The sequence below is a fragment of the Panicum virgatum genome, chromosome 5N, assembly GCF_016808335.1.
Source record: "Panicum virgatum strain AP13 chromosome 5N, P.virgatum_v5, whole genome shotgun sequence".
In the NCBI taxonomy this organism is placed as follows: domain Eukaryota; kingdom Viridiplantae; phylum Streptophyta; class Magnoliopsida; order Poales; family Poaceae; genus Panicum; species Panicum virgatum.
The window spans coordinates 62,651,169-62,671,922 of record NC_053149.1 but is presented as its reverse complement, the minus strand read 5'-3'; the positions used below and the strand labels follow the sequence as shown (position 1 = coordinate 62,671,922).

The window sequence follows — 20,754 nt, the reverse complement described above, 5'->3', positions numbered from 1 at the left end:
CAAATGGTGGAGAACAAGGGCGGCGCGTCGCAGCGGCCCTCGTCGAAGTTGAGTGACCTGTAGCTGGGAGACTCGTAGTGCCGCTTCTCACTGCCGGCGTTGGTCAAGTTGCTTAGGCTGCAATTAGCTTGCACCAGCTCCCAATTTCTAACTTTGTTTTTCTCCTTTCTCTCTGTATTTCTCTTCTATGCTCCCATGGCCATTGTGCCTTTAATCCTCCAGCGCCTCTTCCTCTACTCTAGGAAGATCAGCGCTTCTATCCCAGTCAGCATCAGCATCCCTTGGCCGAGCAATCGACCCGAGCTCCACGTGCGCGGCTGCTGGAACAAGCTCGCCGGCAGCAAATCGAGCTCCCCGAGATTGTGTGCCTGACTTCCTGCCCTTTCTGGGCTTCCCCTAAATCGAGATCAGCTACTGCCAAATCTGTTGATGCGAAACAATCACACACCAAACCCCGAGAGACCCGTACGCCAAACTCGGACTGCACTTGATTCAAACCAAGACGTACCAGTCAATCTGACGTGTTGATTGACAAGCAGCTGCCGATACAGAAAACGACAGATCGAATGGGATAAACAAATATTAAAAGATTTCTGCGGGAGATTGGCAAGAAACTGCCGATATAGGTAGTAACAGACGGCTATATCTAAAACTAACACGTGCCAGATAACAGTGTACAAACCCACGAATATATGGATCTGAGCAAAACTAAGCTTACAACCGATATAAGGAGCTTTTCGAGATCTAACGCTACAACAAAAGAACTGATAGCCGATTAAACAGATTGCTAAGCCGGGCAAATTGTGAATAAATCTAGACGAGAAAACAGCGATGCGCCAGAAATCAAAGTCTAGATGAATTCGATAACTTTTGAATAGATCTGAACGAAGCAACAGCGATGTGCCCGGAAGCTAAAGCTCAGACTTACTCGATAAACGAAAACTTACCAACAGATCAAGTCGCTCGAATGTGAGGCGTCCTTGATCAACTCGGAAGAACTCGCAGAAAGAGAAAATAGCGAAGCCGCCGACAGAAAAGTAAATTGCAAGAAAAAAATAAAATTTGTTGATTGGTCGTATGACAAAACTTTTATAAATGGGCAGGGTGCATATTTATAACTTGGACTAACTTGCCTGACAAGCAAAATCTAAATAAAAAAGAAATACTATGATACATGTGACTATTTTTCTTTTTCGTAGAATCCTTCTCGATTAAGTCTCTTCTTGAGTCATCCGTGCCAAGCCTGATTCTCATGATGCATGTGTGATATAATATTCCTATTCCCAATCGGCATGCAAACAACCTTGCCATATCTTCATTATTTCCTTCGCACGTAGACTTATTCCATGACGTCAGCCTTGCTTTCCTCAATCATTTTGCACGCCAAATATCTCTCCAATATATGCACGCATGCAAATAAGCTCCGACAGACGCACGCAAAAGCATCTCTGTTCATTTTAACCTCTTCGCTTGCACGCGCTGATCCTTCATGCAATTTCTTTACTCTATAAATCATCGGCCTCCATATTTTATATCACCTATTATAAAATAATCTGGCCACGATGCTGCTAGCTTTTGCCCTTCTTTCCTTCACACGTGAATTCCTAATTAGCAGGCTTCCAGTTTCATCGGCAACTATTATTAACTATCGGCTTTTACATTGACACAAACAGCCGACTACCTCGAAAGTCAGAGTACATCGGATTTACCAAAATCCGGTGTCAACAAAATCGAGGTTCCGCACTGCCAGACCAAGCTCTGGTTCAGCAAATAAAGGTGAGTTTGGTTGGAGAGCGAAGTAGGATGGATTGGCTCCGTTCTAGATTTTAGGGATGAGATGATTCTATAGCTCATGTTTGATTGGAGGGATGGAATGGCTCTATTTATTGTTTTGTTGGAGGGATGAGAATTGAATCGCTCCACTTCCGTCAATCTCCGTTTATGTGGGACCTATTCGTCAGTCATTGTTTCTCCTTTTCTCTTCTTCTCTTTCCCTCCCTGCTGCGCCGCCGACCCCCGCATCGTGCGGCCTCCGCCCCGTGCCTTCCTCGCCGTCGCGCCCCTCCACCCCCGGTCCGCGCCGCCGACGCCCTCCGCCCCCGGTCCCTTGCACCGACGAGGCCCTCCGCCCCCGGTCCGCCGCGCCGCCGAGGGCCTCCCTCCCAAGTCCGCCGCGCCGCCGAGGGCCTCTGCCCCCGGTCGCCCCGCCGCCACCGCCCTCCGCCCTGCCGCCACCCAAGACCTCCGCTCTGGGTTCGCTGCGCTGCCGCCAGCGGGATCTCCGCCTCGGGTTTGCCAGCGCTGCCACGGATCTCCGCCTGCCGCCACCGCCCAAGACCTCCGCCCGCGGACGCGCTCCGCCTGCGCCCCCCGAGCTTCTTGCGCCGGCCGTGCTCCGCCAGAGCTCCACCCATGGCTGCGCTCCGCTCGCTCCACCCGATCTCCGTGCGCTCCGGCCGCGCCCCTGAGCTCCATGTACGTGGGCCCGCGCTGCCGAGGGGCAGAGGGACGGGGTGGGCGCCGCGTCGAGCGGCGGCATTGTAGGGGTGGTGGCGGCGTCCACGACGTGGTGTGGGAGGCAGGGAGAGGGCGAGGCGCACGACGGAGCTGACGCCATCCAAGTGGGACGAGCGCGTTCGGCCGATTTTTTGGAATGAGCTCGTCCCGGTATCTGAGGGTATATTCCTCGTTGGAGCCGCTCCATTCCCTCTGCTCTTCATCCAAACGCAGGACAGAACAGCTCCAACCTCGCGCCACTCCTGAACCAAACGCTCCCTAAAGCTCTAGGATGATTGAATCACTCCATCGCTACAATTTGATCTCCAGGAGAAGAATCGAACTCGCACGCTGCCAAGCACCGTGCGCCCACAACCGCCGCCTGCACCTGCCCCGCGTGCCGCCCGAGCCTGGCCCGCGCGTCTGGCCCTTGCACGCGCGCGCCGGGGGCTGCTTCCTGGCCGCCTCCCTGCCCGCGCCGGGAACCTGCTTCCTGGCCGCCAGTGCCCACGCCGCCAGAGACAGAGAGGAGAGAACGAGAGAATTGGGGAGAGTTGTGGCCAGATCTGTTGGGGAGAAGAGATAAGGATAAGGGGTATATTTGTCTTTTCGCATGGTTTAGAATATTTTTCTAATTATTTTAATTGGGATGCAGCTGACGGTGTTATAAATAGGGGTAAACGGCAGCTTCATTTTGGAACAGTAGGGGTAAGAATGCAAAGTCAACAAAAATGAGGGTAAAATCACAATTGGGAGTGAAAGTAAGGGCAGAAACGCAATTGCCCCTTATCTTAATAAGAAGGTTTTCTTTCACAGACCCGAAAAACTCCCGAACCCGACTTCTTCCTAGACACTAGAATCGTAACATGGAAAAAACTCAAGGCGCACACATGACCCTAACCCATCTGAGCACACACAGTTGTCAGGTGTCGGGTAGGCTGGTCGGCGAGGGGATATTTTTACCCCTAGTTTGAAGTTTGCTCCTACTAGGAGTTAGAACTCAAAATCTGAGGGGGTGCTGCCGAGTGATTAGACCAACTGATCTGGCACCATAGAATGGGTGGCTATGGAACAGAGATATTAAATTTATATCCCATTTTTCTTGATTGGTGTGTGAGATGTTTAAATGAAGGAAATAAGTTTCCAATGACTATAATACGTTTCTTAAAGAAGTAGGGAGCCAATCAAAAGCAACATGATCAGAAGCAGAATTGCATTTTGACACATGGCCGACTCATATCCCACCCTCCATATTGAGATATAAAGATTTGGATAAAAAGGCGTTCATCCCATACCTAAACCCGCTCCTATCCCTAACCTAAAACCCAAACAAAAAAATATTTTAACATACACCTTATTTCTCTGTATCCTACCTTCTATTTTCAACAATCCAAACACCACCGATGCATATCACGTCCTTGCAATATTCACCACGAGCCAAATTTCAAATCGGCAGGCTGGCCCACAAATCCATAGGCTTTCTGTGTGTCCACGTGGCAGACCAGGTTCACCGTGCCAATCCCTCCACTCAGCATCCCAACCGTTGGTTCCCTACAGAAGCACGGATCACAAAGCAGGCACCAGCACAGCCAAACCCTAAACACCAAAGCCGCCGCATATAAATTTCGTCGCCTCCCCTCTTCTCCCCTCAGCCGCCGCCGCTCCCAGCCCGTGCGTGCTCCGCTCCTCGCCGCCGCCGCACCTCCGCCGCGAAGCGCATCGGAACACTTCCTTCAACATGGGGTAGCTCACTCTCTCCTATTCGCGCTCTTGTGATCTATTCGTGTCACTGTCAGTTTCTGGTCTGAGCGATTATGAATCCAGTGTTGTTTGGTGTGTCTGCATGTAGTAGCTTGATGCGTTCTTGCCCTGGTATGCTTACTACGTTATTTTTTATGCTTTAGTGCGGACTTTATCCCTGTCTGACCCTTTTATTGAGAATTAGTTAGTTAAGTCCGGTGAACCAAGCTTATTGACGGTCCAGTGCTGATCAGATTCAAAAACGTCAGTGCTAAACATACTCATAAGCGATAATAATCCGTTGCTGCCGTGTAGCGATATCTTTCTTGATCCGGTTAGTTGGATCTAGGAAGTTATGCGTGGTAGCATACACTTCATTCTTCTGTAACATTTCATAAAGTTGTCATCGTTGCCGTGAAACATTTTGTATGCAGTTTACCGAACTTTGGCCTTAAATAGTTCAATCCATCCAAAAGTTAACCATTAGGCAATTCCAGTAAAAATGTGGCAGTGGTGCAGTGGTGCTCTTTAAGTTTCGTGTTCTGAAGAATTATTCTATTGTACAGTGAGGTGATAGAACTTCAAGTCTCTTTACCAAAACTGTTATTAGGTAACTGGTTATAGTAAATGTGGCAGCATCTGGAATTGTATGCTTAGATACAACAGTTTGACTCATTTCAAGCTATGCCAACTGTTAATTTATTCTGATGTTGTGATCTGGAATTTTGACCAGGGCTTTTTTCTGTTATTGATTATTATAAATAACTGTTATGTATTATAACTTGATGGACCCTAATAAATGCTTTTTCCTAGCACATTGCTATTAGGCATTTCTCTTGGATGGACTGTCAATTGTAGCATGGTAGTATTTTGTGGTTGTGCTGTCTGTTTTAGCTGTGCATATTAATGTTTAAGTTGTCTTATACAGGAAGACACGTGGTATGGGAGCTGGGCGCAAGCTCAAGACCCACCGCAGGAACCAGAGGTGGGCTGACAAAGCATACAAGAAGAGCCATTTGGGCAATGAGTGGAAGAAACCCTTTGCTGGGTCATCTCATGCCAAGGGCATCGTTCTGGAGAAGATGTAAGCATATGCTGCAACTTTGTTATCTTTGACACTTCACTTTGAATGCAACTGAGCAAATGACACTGATTCAACTGCAGTGGTATTGAGGCCAAACAGCCAAACTCTGCTATCCGTAAGTGTGCTCGTGTTCAGCTTGTGAAGAATGGCAAGAAGATTGCTGCTTTCGTGCCAAATGATGGTTGCTTGAACTACATCGAGGAAAATGTATTCTTCATCCAGAGCTCTTTAAGTTTCAATGCTTGTCCTGAAACCTATGGTGCATTAGAAATATGACCTGTCTTTCCTTGTGTGTCTGTCCAGGATGAAGTGTTGATTGCTGGATTTGGTCGTAAGGGTCACGCTGTGGGAGATATTCCTGGTGTCCGATTCAAGGTTGTCAAGGTTTCGGGTGTGTCTCTGCTTGCCCTTTTCAAGGAGAAGAAGGAGAAGCCAAGGTCTTAGATTGCTCTCGACACTTGATATTAGCAAGCATGTAGTAGAAAATTTGAAGGCTTTAGATGTTTAAGAATGGCTGCTTGCTATGTTTACAGCTCACTCTTGCAGTTGTTAATCTAAGATTGTGTTGGTGAAAACTTCCTGTCAGACTTGCTTCTGTTAAGAGAATAGTACTATCATGAGTTTTGTTCGCCGAGAATGTTAGCAGCTTGCCTTTTCCGGATACATCCATATCTGGTTTCTGCGATCCATGGCTGATTATTTTTTCGTTGAGGTTACATTGCTCACTGGTTCTTGGCGCAATTCTTTCCATTGCTTGTACTTGTACTGGTGATCGTACTTTCCTGTATGTGGTGCTTAGGGTGTGATAAAACAATGGATACAATGGTGATTTCGCAATAAAAAAATGTACTGGTGCTCACACTTTTACTGTTGATGGGGTGCTTATGGTGTGGTAAAACAATGTCTGGGATGCAATGGTGATTTTGCAATAAGGAAAAATGCAATGGTATGGTTCTACTTGTTGAATTCTACTAATGATTAAATTGTTATATAGTATGATTATCTTGAAAGCTATACAGATGTTTGGACGCAAGTGGCAGCTTATATCACCACTCCCGAAATTCACCTTACAACAACCCTGGAAAATTGGGGCTTGAATTTACACGTGTGTGCGTGCGTGCGTGCGTGTGTGTGTGTGTGTGTGTTATGGCACCTCATCCGTGGAATGTTTGGTTAGAGAATGAGGGGATACATCATGGTTTCGCTGCTAACAATTTTGTATGGTTTTGGGAGTAGAATAAACTGATTCATCACAATATCATCCTTCGCAAATACACAAGTGTAAATTAACGGGGAATTGATTCATCCCACTAAAAATCAATGTATAGCTTCTTTTTTGCGGTAAAAAAAAATCAATGTATAGCTGACCATTCCATTCTAGATAAGTTGATTCCTCATAAGGCATTTGGCTGATTGGTTCCATAGACCTTGACTCCTACTCAAATTTGCTATAAGATGCTGAGAATTAACGAAATAGTTTATTAGTCTGGCAAGTCTTTTTAACTGTCGTGTCGTTCAAATTTCTCAACGAAAATTGACATGTTGAAATAGATTTATATATTCCAACCCTGGTAAAAAAACAAGATATTACGTACAATCCAAATTTTCTCATTTTTCTTTTGAAAATTGAAATAATTTTTTCTGAAAATAATAAAAAAAACGGCTATAGCAAACCCCGCGGGTCCATGGCCAGATCTAGGGGGATCGCCGGCCCAGGGCCCACTCCCCTCCTTGTCCCTATTTGCAGCTGACGAACGGCCCGGATACCCCGGCCTCCTCCATCGCACCCACCCGGACCGCCTCCTCTTCTCCAGCGTCCGATCACCATTCCCCTCCTCTCCTCCTCTGTCCGCGCCTCCGCGGCCACCTCCTCTCACTCTCTCTCCTCTCTTCTCCCTTCTCTCCCCTCCTCGCCTCCCCGCGCGCGCGTTTTTATAAGGTACGTACGGCGCGTCGACACGCTGCCCGCCCGCCACCTCCCGATTCCCGGCGGCGCCTCTCTGAGCTCTGACGCGATCGATGCCGTGTGGCTTCGTCTTGGTGGATCTAGGGTTTCGGCGGAGGCGCACGGTCCCCGGCGATGGCGGACGACGGCGGGAGCCACGAGGGCGGCGGCGGCGTCCGGGAGCAGGACCGGTTCCTGCCCATCGCCAACATCAGCCGCATCATGAAGAAGGCCGTCCCGGCTAACGGCAAGATCGCCAAGGATGCCAAGGAGACCCTGCAGGAGTGCGTCTCCGAGTTCATCTCCTTCGTCACCAGCGAGTGAGTTGACACGGCCCGGTAGCGTAGCCCCTCTGGCCTCGGATCAGGTTGGCTTCTCTCCCTTTTCTTCTGAGATGATTCTGATTTGTGAGGCGGCGGCGCCGGTGGGTGCGTGCAGGGCCAGCGACAAGTGCCAGAAGGAGAAGCGCAAGACCATCAACGGCGATGATCTGCTCTGGGCGATGGCTACGCTCGGATTCGAGGAGTACGTCGAGCCCCTCAAGATGTACCTACACAAGTACAGAGAGGTCAGTGATGGCTCCTGCTCGCTGTTGTGTAGATGTGGATCTTCTTCAATGTCTTCTCTTCTTCTTCTTTTTTAATGTTTTTGTGCATCTGTCTCATGACGCCTTTCTGTCCTCCTTGCATATTTTCTTCTGGTGACCGGCTGGTGACTGCAGATGGAGGTATCTGGTCTTCATACACTTATTTAATTTCTCCATCATAGCAGCACTTGTTTCCCTTTGCTTCCACTGAGCTGTGTAGTCAGCACTTGTTTCCCTTTGCTTCCACTGAGCTGTGTAGTCTACACAACAGGTTCATGTTATTGAGCTATACAACAACAACAACATAGCCTTTTTTCCCAAGCAAGTTGGGGTAGGTTAGAAATGAAACCCGAAAGAAATAAGTTCAAGGTTCAGGCACATTGATAGCTAGTCTCCAAGCGCTCCTATCCAAAGCTATCTCTTTAGAGATATTCCAATCCTTAAGGTCTCTCTTAACCGACTCATCCCACGTCAGTTTATGTCTACCTCTACCCCTCTTTACATTATCGACCCGCTCAAGAACCCCATTACGCACCGGCGCCTCAGGAGGCCTTCGTTGGACATGTCCAAACCATCTCAGCCGATGCTGGGTAAGTTTCTCCTCAATTGGTGCCACCCCGACCCTATCCCGAATAACTTCGTTCCGGACTCTATCCCTCCTTGTGTGCCCGCAAAACCACCGCAACATCCGCATCTCTGCTACACTCAGTTGCTGGACATGTCGTCTTTTTGTAGGCCAACATTCAGCACCGTATAACATTTGGGCTATAACCTTAGAAAATATTTGGCAGTTGGCAGGAAATGCACATAAACTAGCTTTGAGAAATGCAAACTAGCAAACATTACACCTGAACAGGACTGGATATATCCTTATCGTGGTTAGAATGCTGTCTAGGAAACGTACCTGATGGTTTGTATGCCATCTAGTAAGGTACCTGCCTGCAGGCAAGAAGCCAATAATATACGAGCAAGCAATACATTGTAGATGCTAGTTTTGAGAAACATTGCATAGATGATCGATTTATTTTTTATAATTGCCTATTCTTTGTTGGGCTGCTTGGGCTACCAAGCAAGCTTCTTTGCTACTAGTATGGTTGCTGTGAGCAATTTAATACTTTCATATAATATTTGCACATCCAAGATGCAATGTAATACTGATCACAATTTCTCGCTAAATTCTGGTAGGGTGATAGTAAGTTGTCTACAAAGGCTGGTGAGGGCTCTGTAAAGAAGGATGCAATTAGTCCCCATGGTGGCACCAGTAGCTCAAGTAACCAGGTTAGCATTTTTAAGTTGTATCGATCTCCTCCCAGCGATTCTGAAACTGACCTAATCATGTCACCTGCAGTTGGTTCAACATGGAGTTTACAACCAAGGGATGGGCTATATGCAACCACAGGTAATATATCATCCTTTCACTTGTCAGTAAACCCTGCTAGTAAATATCTGATACTAAACCTTGCACGAAATTTTAACCGTTGCATTATTTCACTGACAATTTTTTCCATGCACACTCAGTACCATAATGGGGATACCTAAAGGGCAAAAACTGAAGACAGCAGCAATTTATGGTAATCTTATTGCCCCCTTAATTACCTGTGCATTTTTGTTTACATGACATACACAAAATTTCTATTCTATTTTGAAATCTGTATTTGTTTAACAATGGAACCTAAAGATGCATCTTTCAGCTCTAAAGCAGAAAATTCTCTTGATGCCCTATGCATGAATCATCCTTATTTTCTTTGATCTGCTGACAATTTCTTCTGTCTCTTTCTCCAGTGGTTATCCATCAGCTAGGGAAGTTGCCGCATTGCTTCTATGTTTATTGGCAGAAAATTGAAGGCACGTAAAAAGGGTGTTCAACTTTTGCTATGGCTGCCTCTCAGATGTAAATTGGCTTCCTTGAGAATAGTTCGCCTATAATGGTTTAGCGCTTGCTTTTGTCTGTATATTCAGAATGATTTGACCGTTGCTATTTTGGCAGCCTTTTACATTCACAGATCTGTATTGTGGAGCATAAATATAATGTAGTAGTCCTAGGAGCAAATAATGGTGATTAAATACAGGTCTGCTGTCACCTATCAGCCTATGCTCATTTTCTGGAACCTTATTCCTGCTAGGTTGTCCCTCCGATCAGAATGTGAGTGTTGCCTGAATCCTAGTTGACGCTGCCGTGAGTTCTATGATGTGTGTTGCAGGGCTGCTATAAGCATTTCCGCTGGGGTGGCACTGGGTCTTTACGGGAGGAGTTTAGCTGCTCCTACAAGGTCTCTACCGTGCTACCAGCGCCTCTAAAAGTGAATAAAAAATTCCAAGAAAGATATATGCTTATGAGCTTATCTATGTCCAAGCAGTTGAGGTTCAACAGAATGTTGTGCAAGGAGAAACAGAAAAGAGAGAAATCGGCACAAGAATATTTGTGAGTTGAACAGTTCATTCCTAAGCAGCAACTCTACTATTCATATGTTATTCCACCTTTTTCCCACCTTGCACAAATTTTTAGTCAACCCAAATTTAAAGAGACTATGAGCGGATCTAGCGTGGGGGCATGGGCGGGAGCCCCATCCTATATAGGGCTCCCCCACCCCACCACACACACCAGAAAAATGTGAAAAATGAGTTTCCTAGATTCACATCATAGATCCACCACTACTCATAGGTAATTAAATGATATATTTATGCCCTAGTTGAATTTGAGTAAATTACACCGACCATAAAGTAAATTGTATGGCTGTATCATTTTGATCTGACATGTAGCAAAACTTGCAAACAAGTGCATGAACTTTGAATAGAATACTCTTGAACACGCAACTTTTTTTATGCACTTTTATGTGCTAGCACGGTAACATTGTAACATTGTCAGCTAACCAGCCAACAGTGTTTTTCTCATACCAAATCAGCACCAGTCACCAGTCAGTCAGCAGTATTTTTTTTCATAACAAATCAACATCAGTCACAAGCCACAGCGAAACAAACAGATATATGACCAGGCGGGGAGCTAGGTGGAAAGTTGTGGTTGCGGCTGCATCTATAAAAATTCTATAATCACTTACTACTTCTAAATTTTTATCATGTACATATATTATGAAGCTTCTATTTTCTCAAGCTCCACCCCTGTATATGACCATGCGGTTGACTAATGGCTATTCCTCACCCCGTGTTTTCTTCTAAAAAAGTCCTAGTCCTGCCATCTTCTTTTTTTTTTTTGAAGATTGTCCTGCTATCTTCTTCGCTTTCTTTCTCCTCTCCTACCATTCTCTGCAGAATCGGTAACCATCGCTAAAATTTGCAATGAGACAACGTTCCTGTCACGCCCGTCCCGGAAAGACATCAGCCACGCATCATGGAAATAATACAATGGAGTGCATCAATATTTTAATATTTCTAGGTGATTTACAGAAATGACAGTTTTGCGACTGACTGTGAATACTCAAAATTAAACTTCCAAAAAGCTAAGCCCGCACACGAGCACTGGACACAGCAGACAAAAGAGCAGCATTCAAGAAGAATAAGCACAAGGATAAATATTTATTTGAATCGTAAAACAATACAGTAATATCTGTCATGCCTTCTTCCAGCCTCGGCACAAGAATGGCCAAAAAAGTCGTTTCCATTTAAGTGGTAAGGGCCAGTCACTTTGATAACATTTAAAGCTAAAAGTAGGTGGGGGCAAATCTACATTTCTATCTTTTTTGTTAGCAACTATAATCTGCATCTCTGTTGGAGGAACTGTACGATGAACCTGCCCTCTACAATATTGCCGTAAACTTACAAAACCTCCTTCCCGACGCTGGCAATCTCAATGACGATTGCACGCATGTGCTGGGAAGAAGTCCGGCCGTCTGACAAAATACTGTGTATTCAGAAACCCATCTCGCGCCACGAAGTTCCACTGCCGTGCTCCAAAAATTTGCAAGAAACGAACTGAATCCTCGCCCACATAGTTCCACTGCCATGCTCCAAAAATTTGCAAGAAACAAACTGAATCTCCTTATGTGCTGAATTTCACATGCATCAGTCTTCGTCGTCTGCTAGCAGAGCAAATGAAAATGGCTTGAACTTGTAGCCATCCCCATGGTAGAACTTGTTCATAAATTCAACCCAGTGCAGACGCAATGCATGCAGAAAGGCACTCAGTGTTTCCATCATGAGCAATATGAAGGCAGTAGCAAAAGCAAAAACTACAAGTCCCGCTGACTTCACGATAAGACTATCATACCTATGGATAATAAAGAATGAAGTGAGCGATCATTAAATTTTGTGCATCATGCCAGTATAAGTAAAAAAAAAATTGATATAAGGTTTCCTTATACGATGCAGACAATATATATGGAGTAATGTTTTCTAGTCGTGGACTCGTGGGACTAATAGCGATTAGTCGCAATTAGTTGGGCTTATAGCTCCCTTGCCACCGATAAGGGCCAGCGACTAGAAACCTAGTCGTCTAACTAACCATGATTAGTCATCCGATTAGGCTTAAAAGCGATCAGGTTTGAGATGATGGGACTCGCCTAGTGTGTGGTGGGCGCTGGGCTGACAATTAGGCCCATTAGGTTTTGTGTATATATCTCATAGCTGCAGGTGCTGCCAAGCCACCTCACCCCATAACGCCCGTAGAACACACGAGCGGACGCACCGCGGTCCGCACGCCAAAAAACATGTCGCCGTCTTCCAAAATTTGCACCGCTGCCCAAAGAAAGGTGCGTTCACCGGTGCATCCAGCTAGTGACGGAACGTGGCCTCAAGAGGGGGGGGGGGGGGGGGGCGAAATTTGAAACAGCTCTATGAAGAGGTTAAAAAAACGAAGTAGAGAGCATCCTTGCATATATGCATGGAGTCATGCAAGGGAAAATTCCCATTGGAGGGGGGGGGGGGGGGGGGGGAGGAGCCCAGTTTGGCGCCCATTGTGTTCTGCCAGTGCATCCAGCCACCCAGGAGCTCCATGCCTCCCCGCTAATACCTGCTGCCCAGGAGTTCGGGCCAAATTTGTGGTGTTGGTGCTTGCTATATACTATGTATTGTATAGTATGCATATCATATTGGTCCTGGATGTACAGGACGACTATACAAACAACTAGGCTCGACCAGATTTGACTAATCGGCCTAATCAACAACTAATCTCGACTAATCACCTTATCAGTGCCATTGCGACTAGGTTCAATTAGATGAATGTAAAAAATAGACATGGAGTTTGTCCGAGTCGAGGAAGAAGGTGCTTACCCCCAGGCAAGCAGCAGCAGCTTCTCATAGAAAACTGTTGACAGCTCTGAATGTGCCAAGCTGGAACGGATGAATACACAGAAGTGAGCAGTAGAACTGGGAGAAATAAAATTTATCGCAAAACATCACAAGAGACAAACCTCAGGGCCCAAAGTCGAAGATAAGATGCAGTATTTGAAACTGCACCGAGTACAAACTCAATGGAATGTATCATTTGATGCACAAAGACTTCACCGAAATTGAAATCATCATGACGTGCTCGGGCTGAATCAGGTTCAGAATCTGGATCCATTTCAGATGTCCCTAGGAAACGATAGGTGTGACCTTGAAATCTCTGCATCCAGGTATGAAAATTAGTAATTCACCTTGCATACATGAAAAGAGAAGGTATTTCAATTTGGTTCTCATAAGCATTGATCATTTACTTTGAATGTTTGAGAAATTTTCGGGATGCCCTAATTAGTTGGCATGGTTAAAAAGCAACTAGTATAGAAAGTTTCCTTAATATGTTTCCCAAGTACATTTTCCCTATCACTATATCAGTATACCTCCTTGTGAAGTTTCTTCAAGATAAAAGGCTTTGGGAAGAGCATCCATGGAACAGCTACCAAAGCCATAAGCAACAAAAGTATCTGAAAGGGAGAAACAGATAAGTTATCAGTTATCACATAAAGGGTGTTGGAAATACAGAGTATTCTATTCTAAGAAGAGGGCATTTTATTGAACCTGGAGTTCCTTTTGGCCCCAAAACAGTTGATTTTCTCCAAGATCTCCAGCAGGATCAAGGAACATATATATCATTACATGATAAAGATCAGCTTGAGAGCCCGTGCACCATTTGATCAGAATCAGGAGTGCTAAGTAACCAAAAAGGCTATTCAGAAAAATCATCTGTGGTATGAATTGATACCTGAAAAATGTGAATAGTTAAAAATACTGCAACTTCCCCTCAAATTTGGTTACATCCCAAAAGAAGATACAAAAAATATACAATACCTTATGTCAAGGGCATTTCCATGAAACCGTGCATCAAAATAACTTAATACAATTCCCAAGTTCATCTGGGCAACACCCATTAGTATAGACATCTTCATCTTCAATGAATTTAGAAAGGGTAGCTCAGACCGACTTCCACGCCAACTTGGGTCCACCCCAAAAGGATAGGGATCACGGACTTTGATGAGACCAGCAGTATGTGCATCACTGAAGCACACAGGTTAGGTGTTAGATCTTCCAGAATAAAACATTTGGCACATGGCTATCTCGCACCATTACTCAAGGAGGTCATGAACTACAAGGCTACACTCAGAAAATCAGAATGAAATAAACAAGTGCACAAAGCTCTACAAACATGCAAACAAAACGGACTACCACCGAGCAACAAATATGCCTCGCTAGACCACAACTTTACTACAGCCAATGCACTAAATCAAACTCACTACCATGATTTTTGTAGTATGAAGAATGAGCGACAGCACATGTCTAATGTTTGATGCATATAGCTCTTTAGTAGTACAAAAGATAAAGCTATACATTTCCTGTAATTTAACATGTTTACCACGTAGACTGTATATTCTGTGATAGCAACATGGGGGCAAAATGAAGATACAGGGATTAATGTCATCGCAAGATACTGTGACAAGAAAAGTAGGGATTTAGATCATCCAGCAACCAGCAAAACAGAATACAATGGATTTTCCTTTTACTAGAACTCTCATTGTTGTCAGTATTAACATGTAGAATGTGACTCTCTCTTTATCCTCGTTTGATTAATCCACTTATTTAAAGATCTCAAAAACAATGAAGTGAAGGATTTGATTACTCAATATTAGATTGGAATGGATTCACAGTAATTCTTAACCAAAACAGATTTTTCTACTACAAAGTCCGAGAGAAGAGAAGCCAATGCTGACTCTTAATTAACAAATAATATAGCTTAGGTGATTTCCCCAGCATTTTAGAAACTCCAGAGAACAATTGTCCCATTAAAACTTGAAGCAGACATACCTGCAACTTTTTTCCCGGCACTCATAGGCAGATTTGCCAAATATATGGAATGGAACCGAGAAGAACTCATTGTATATAAGGCCACAGTATATTGAAAATATTGCCATCAGAAGAATAACATATCGTCCACCAAATGCCATCTCCATAAAGCTGCCAAGCTTCTGAAATAAGTAATTGACAGAGGTTACTTGAAGAGGTTAAGCAAACTCACATACACAATGTGGAATAAATGGCAAGATGCCAAGCTCAGATTAAGTTTCTCAAAGATACACTTAAAGCAACCAGTAGCTTCCAAACATCATATTTATTACGGAAAATTTTTTAATGCACAAAATTATACTAAGACTTTAACAGACAACTGTCGCCCAAGCCAGAAGCCCCAGAACACCTCTTCACTGGGTTCCTGCATGCAGATATGTTGCGCTGGATCTCATCTACATTATAAGAGGAACTTTCTTGACTTGTATGAAAATATATCAGGTTATCTGCCATATTTATGAACGAGTCCTGTGACATAACAGGTCCCTTGTGCCTTTATACCACTACTATCAGAAATGAGGTAGATGTTCAAGAAACAATAGGGAGTAGACTGTTTTTCCATTTTAAGAATATTATTCAGTTACCCGAATTCCTTTGTAATATTTGCTCAAACTACAGTTTAAGAAACTATTTAATACAGTAATAACACGATACAAAATTTGTTTCTAATGGCTACGCAAAAGAAAGAAAGAAAGAAAGAAGGACCAAATTCAACCAAGTATACCTGTGAGGAGAGTTTCTTCTCACAAAGTATAAGAACCAAAGCTCCTAGTAACAGACATATCCCATGACCCCAATCTCCAAACATAACAGCAAAAAGAAATGGGAATGTCACAACAGAATATACAGCTGGATTAGCTTCTTGATATCGAGCAACACTGCAATAGAAAAAAAAATCACTATGAATTCGGTGTGGAAGATTCATGATGAAACTATCATAAGTACTCCCTCTGTTTCAAATTATAGGCCGTTTCAGCATTTCTAGATGCATAGTTTTTGTTATGTATCTACACACAATTTGGAACACAGGGAGTATTTCTCTTTCATGATGGCTTTGACATCTTTGTACATACCCATATGCATCAACAATTTCCTGGAAAGCATTGGTAAACTTATCAGTTCGGAAATATGTAGGTGGTGATTCAAGGGTGTCCATCTCATGAAATATTATTCCAACTTGTGAATTGCTGTGAAATGTTGCACGCTGTAAACAATCCTTGATCTGAAACGCAGGATCGAAGTAAGAAACATCTTCTAAAGCTTTTGTTCTGAAAAAAAAAAACGGAATGGCGACAACGATTGAAAGAAATGTGTAGTTGCTGACCTGAGATTTAGCAAATATAGGACACCAACCTTCTCCAACAAGGCATTTCTTTGTCACATCAAAGTTTAACATGTTCAGCGTGTCATATACAGCTTTCTCCTTTTTAACCTAAAAGGAATACAGAAATGTTATGATTCACAGTTCCATGTACCAGCACAGAAAAAAAACATAGACCTTATAGGGGTGAAAAGTTACAGAAAGAGAAAATGAGAAATTGGCATTTACTTTATTACCATGATTGTCCACCTCCACAATTGTGATCCTACTGTCTCAAGAGCTTTGTTTCTGTGTTGGATTCCAGCATCCAAGGTGACTTCCAGGTCAGAGAGGCGTGCGGATACCTGACAGAAGTCGTAAAATTGTAGGTTACTATCATCGAAGCCTGAAAACACTCCAAAAATATAGTAATAGGGAGAATAAAATAAAAATTTAAAATGATGTGTTGCATTTTAAAGTGCACAAATGAATTGATGAACTAGGGTCCAAACAGGGAACTAAAATACCTCATTGAAAATCTGTCTCTGCTTGATCATCTCCTCAGGAACAGGGTAGCAACTTGCTCCAAATGAATCACAAATCTTTAGTATCTTTGCTTTTGCTTGTTCCCCAGAAAAGAAAACTACAAAAACAGTTTTCTCTACCTGTCAAAACGTCAAAATATTTTCAGATGCTTCGAACGTATCAAATGAACTGTACCACACAAAGTTGGATTTCTAAGCTAGACTATGTATTGATTCGAGCAGAACCAAATGAAAATTTGAATAGAGTGCAGCTAGTGCAATCAGTAAATAATTTGAGACAAATTTAGCAAAACATTTAACTCAATATACAAAGGAATTAGCAAGGGCAAACCATGACTAATCAGACCTCTTCACCAGATATGGGATCAGTTACAGGTTCCCCTGCAGGCGCCTGATTGAATAGCATATTTCCTCTCGTCGCTCGGAAAAGCATCCGTTCAAAAGCCAGTGCCTTAGACTTCAATATTATCCCACTAACAAACCTCACCCCAGAATTTCCAGAAGATCCTTGATGCACTCCCTGGCAACAGTTTGGTTTACGATAATGGAACAGGAAAATGGAATAATTTTAACTTAATGGATCAGAGCAGAAATAAGACCTGTTCGAGCAAATAGGCATTTCCCTCGTCCACTTCCCTGTCATATACGTTTTCATCTAGCTCCCGCTCAGCTGAAGTTGCATGGTTGTGAGAAGAAGCAAGGATGCCACCTGCCTGCAAGATGTTGTTTGAGAAAACATGGAACATAATTTACGGGCAAGTGAAAATAAAGGCATGCTCACCAAGTAATATAACAGTTCATAGGTTAAAACAAGGCACCAATACACCAATAATTAACTATGCTGTATTTTTCTGGCACGTTTCATCTATTCACAAGAAAAATCACTAGGGCTACCAATGCGGTCATAAATATACAAGTGCAGATCTTTTATCTGCATGGAACATACATAGTAAATACATGGATTGATAGTTCCATATTCAACAAGAATCGAGATACAACCTTTGTCAAGACCAGCTTGAATTCAAGAAGTTCATTGTATGTCTGCTGTAGCTTATCACTGTTGGTATTCATCTCAAGCAGCTCATGCTCATGCTCGCCCAATCTTGCCTAGAGGACCAACAAGAACAAGTGTTTATTTTCACCAAAGCATACTATTTTTTGTCGATTAGATCAGCTACTTTTGGGGGGGAAATGCATAAGATTTTCTGTCATAGGAAAGATTATCAATGCACCTCTAGCTCCTCCAGATCAATATCAGGTTCAAGTGCAGGTCGAACAGAAGATCTTACACCTGCCTTGTTGATCTGGTCACTGAAAAATCTTAGTTTACGTGCCATTTCTGCACATCTCTTTACCTGCAGGGGATTTATGGAGGTTTGTCAATATAAAAAAGTTACTTGGAACCAGATAGCTTTTTTAAATTTTAGATGGGATCAGGGAGTTGGTGTACATAAAAAATCTATAAAGAAAAGCAACAGCCCAAATAAAAAGTTACGTTATTGTGCTAAATATACAAAATAGTACTTAGTGCCATGAGCATACTAACTTCATTGGAAATAATAAGTTCCACTACTAATGACTTCATCATGATATTTAAATTTTCCATCATCTACTCAATGTGTACTCTGTGCCATTAGCGTACTTCAAGAGGCAACTCGATCGGACATACAGTACTCATAATACCAAATAGAACCATGGCTTATTTACGGCAACACATGTATTTTTACCCCTTCCCCAACAAGAGTCATGTCTCACTCTCATATATATAATACCAAAATCCTTATTTTATCAGTTACTTCCAACAGTTCTCAAAAGTCAAAAACAAAAAGGGAAAGAAATATTAGTCTCAATCATAAGATAAATCGGTTCAATACAATCATATATGTTCTCTGTAGGTGTCTTATAAAGAGTAACATTCATTGTTAAGATTTTAAAAGTAAAGCACCTGATCCATGATGCTTGCTTGCACTTGTCCTAGAGAGCAGAATGATCATAATTAATGTGCCTCCAAAATTAGGGGGGGGGGGACAAACTTAGCTGATGATACTAATTTTTCAGGGAAAGAAACTAACAAGGACAAAGCTCATAGCAGCAAATTGCTTTAATTTATTGCGTTCGATTTAGATTCCAACAAATCAAATAAAACTTGCCGAAAATGTTTCTCACTATGCAATTCCCTTGTAATGCTCCGTCTTGTTAATTCTTAAGAAACTAGTAATCTGACTGCACATGGAATAGTCTGAGCTAACCAAAGCAGTGACATGCTTGAAGAATAAAACAAAATAAAATATGGTTTCCAAACTCAATGTTCAAGTCAAGGCATTTCTGTAGTAGAATCAAAAGATAGGTGCGGGCAAAGCAAGGCCATCAACACAAAAATGAAAACGTGAAATGAAGAATACAGTAAGCTGGAGTACCTGGTTGACAAATATACGCTGGAAAGGACTCTTATCCTCATTCAACTGCAGCAGATACAGATAATAGAAGAAATCAGCAAAACCCATTGTAGCAGCCAACACAAACAGAAACAGACTTAAAAAAATTGAAAGTAGTCTGTAGCCCCACCCAGTGATGGTACCACAATACCACATACAGTAACAAAGTTTTCTACAGTGACATTGTAAAAACCAAGTCGACGAATATTACCTCCTTCAAATAAAGCAACTAGCTGAAATGAATTAACAAGGAAAATATCGTTTTGAATCCACCCATTCTTCTAATTTACCCCCTCAAACAACATTGCAACAAACTAATAATGCACAGGATTCCTCAAAATAATAATCAAACGTGATGATAATAGGCTGGTACATAAAAAAGTTTATAAAACTAAGAAAGTAAAAAGGATTTACGCATACAGGGGTTTGGACAGCCAATCTCAAAATAGAAAAGAACACCATTACTCATTTCATTGAACCAGTATATGAGTATTATTTTCTCTATTTGAAAGCATGCAACTATGTGGTGTATAATATTGTGTTGATGACCTCAAATAACAGTGGCTATTCATTTGCTTACACTGGCTCAAGTCAGTACAGATGGATACTATGAATATTCAAATGAAGCTAAAGCACAGTGATCCAATTCCACGCTTGTCATGAAAAACTCTGCAGCTCTACCACATTAACCCATTCACGTGAACCTGAGGCCTCAACGAGACTGCCAGGTTCGTGCCCTCCAATAGTCCAATCTAAAACAGCCACCCACACTAACCGATCATTGCAGGTGCACAAACAAGCTCAAACACGAAACACGCGCCAAACCGGGATCCAGTGACACCCGAGATCAAACACTACCCCTCCAATTCGACCACGGCCTAGAGCTGGATCCAACAGACCGCAGAGAGTGACGCGCGCGAGCGGGGTCTGGAGAGAGATCACGACTCCCGAGGCTGGATCAGGCAGATCCCAGCGAGAACGCAGGAGGCGGAGAGGCTAGCGAGGAGCGGCGGGAGCGAGGGAGGCAACTCACGTCCTTGAACTGGAGGAGGCCGAGCTCGCCGAGGTAGGTGACGGCGACGCGCGCGCTCTCGGCGGGGATGATGAGCTGCACGAAGCACATCTTCTCGGACCGCAGGTGGTCCATCGGGGGCAGCCGGTCGAACACCCCCATCCCTCCCGCCCGCCGGAGCGGAGCGCGCCCTCCCGAAGCTTCCAGAAGGCGCCGCGAGCGCGAGGAGGAGGACGAGGCGGTGCGGTGGTCGGGTGGCGCCTCAGATCTGAGGGGGTCGGCCCGCCTAATTCTATTCTCCACTCTATTCTACGAGTGTGCAACTGCCATGAGACCCATCGC

General features: G+C 43.6%; 3 protein-coding genes across 3 annotated transcripts; 2 read left to right on the top strand and 1 right to left on the bottom strand.

Moving 5' to 3' along the window:
* Window positions 1-4,080: 4,080 nt before the first annotated feature.
* Window positions 4,081-5,983, top strand: LOC120674408 (40S ribosomal protein S23). Its single transcript, XM_039955596.1, has 4 exons — window positions 4,081-4,239; window positions 5,165-5,320; window positions 5,401-5,527; window positions 5,624-5,983. The coding sequence occupies exons 1-4, from the start codon at window positions 4,235-4,237 to the stop codon at window positions 5,762-5,764; spliced, it is 429 nt and encodes a 142-aa protein (XP_039811530.1). The 5' UTR covers window positions 4,081-4,234; the 3' UTR covers window positions 5,765-5,983.
* A 1,110-nt stretch (window positions 5,984-7,093) lies between these two features.
* Window positions 7,094-9,949, top strand: LOC120672224 (nuclear transcription factor Y subunit B-3-like). The gene is made up of 8 exons (XM_039952548.1): window positions 7,094-7,259; window positions 7,371-7,585; window positions 7,704-7,833; window positions 7,987-7,992; window positions 9,037-9,129; window positions 9,200-9,250; window positions 9,370-9,422; window positions 9,634-9,949. Exons 2-7 carry the CDS (start codon window positions 7,401-7,403, stop codon window positions 9,388-9,390), a joined length of 486 nt encoding a protein of 161 aa, XP_039808482.1. The 5' UTR covers window positions 7,094-7,259; window positions 7,371-7,400; the 3' UTR covers window positions 9,391-9,422; window positions 9,634-9,949.
* Window positions 9,950-11,352: 1,403 nt separating this feature from the next.
* Window positions 11,353-20,754, bottom strand: LOC120672223 (V-type proton ATPase subunit a1-like). Its single transcript, XM_039952547.1, has 18 exons — window positions 20,434-20,754; window positions 19,383-19,427; window positions 18,198-18,320; window positions 17,965-18,072; window positions 17,565-17,678; window positions 17,312-17,485; window positions 16,948-17,085; window positions 16,678-16,785; window positions 16,445-16,552; window positions 16,194-16,342; window positions 15,845-15,998; window positions 15,082-15,242; window positions 14,071-14,277; window positions 13,801-13,984; window positions 13,623-13,706; window positions 13,215-13,408; window positions 13,075-13,134; window positions 11,353-12,073 (listed from the first exon to the last, which is right to left on the bottom strand). The coding sequence occupies exons 1-18, from the start codon at window positions 20,572-20,574 to the stop codon at window positions 11,869-11,871; spliced, it is 2,457 nt and encodes an 818-aa protein (XP_039808481.1). The 5' UTR covers window positions 20,575-20,754; the 3' UTR covers window positions 11,353-11,868.

Excerpts from the sequence above, each read along its gene's own strand:
- LOC120672224 (XM_039952548.1), top strand. The coding sequence starts at position 7,401 with ATGGCGGACGACGGCGGGAGCCACGAGGGCGGCGGCGGCGTCCGGGAG. Across the intron at positions 7,586-7,703 it reads ATCTCCTTCGTCACCAGCGA|GGCCAGCGACAAGTGCCAGA; the intron begins GTGAGTTGACAC and ends GGGTGCGTGCAG. Across the intron at positions 9,130-9,199 it reads CCAGTAGCTCAAGTAACCAG|TTGGTTCAACATGGAGTTTA; the intron begins GTTAGCATTTTT and ends TGTCACCTGCAG.
- LOC120672223 (XM_039952547.1), bottom strand. The coding sequence starts at position 20,574 with ATGGGGGTGTTCGACCGGCTGCCCCCGATGGACCACCTGCGGTCCGAG. Across the intron at positions 13,985-14,070 it reads GGAAATGCCCTTGACATAAG|GTATCAATTCATACCACAGA; the intron begins GTATTGTATATT and ends CACATTTTTCAG. Across the intron at positions 12,074-13,074 it reads CTGCTGCTGCTTGCCTGGGG|GTATGATAGTCTTATCGTGA; the intron begins GTAAGCACCTTC and ends TATTATCCATAG.
- LOC120674408 (XM_039955596.1), top strand. Across the intron at positions 5,321-5,400 it reads GGCATCGTTCTGGAGAAGAT|TGGTATTGAGGCCAAACAGC; the intron begins GTAAGCATATGC and ends ATTCAACTGCAG. Across the intron at positions 5,528-5,623 it reads TGAACTACATCGAGGAAAAT|GATGAAGTGTTGATTGCTGG; the intron begins GTATTCTTCATC and ends GTGTCTGTCCAG.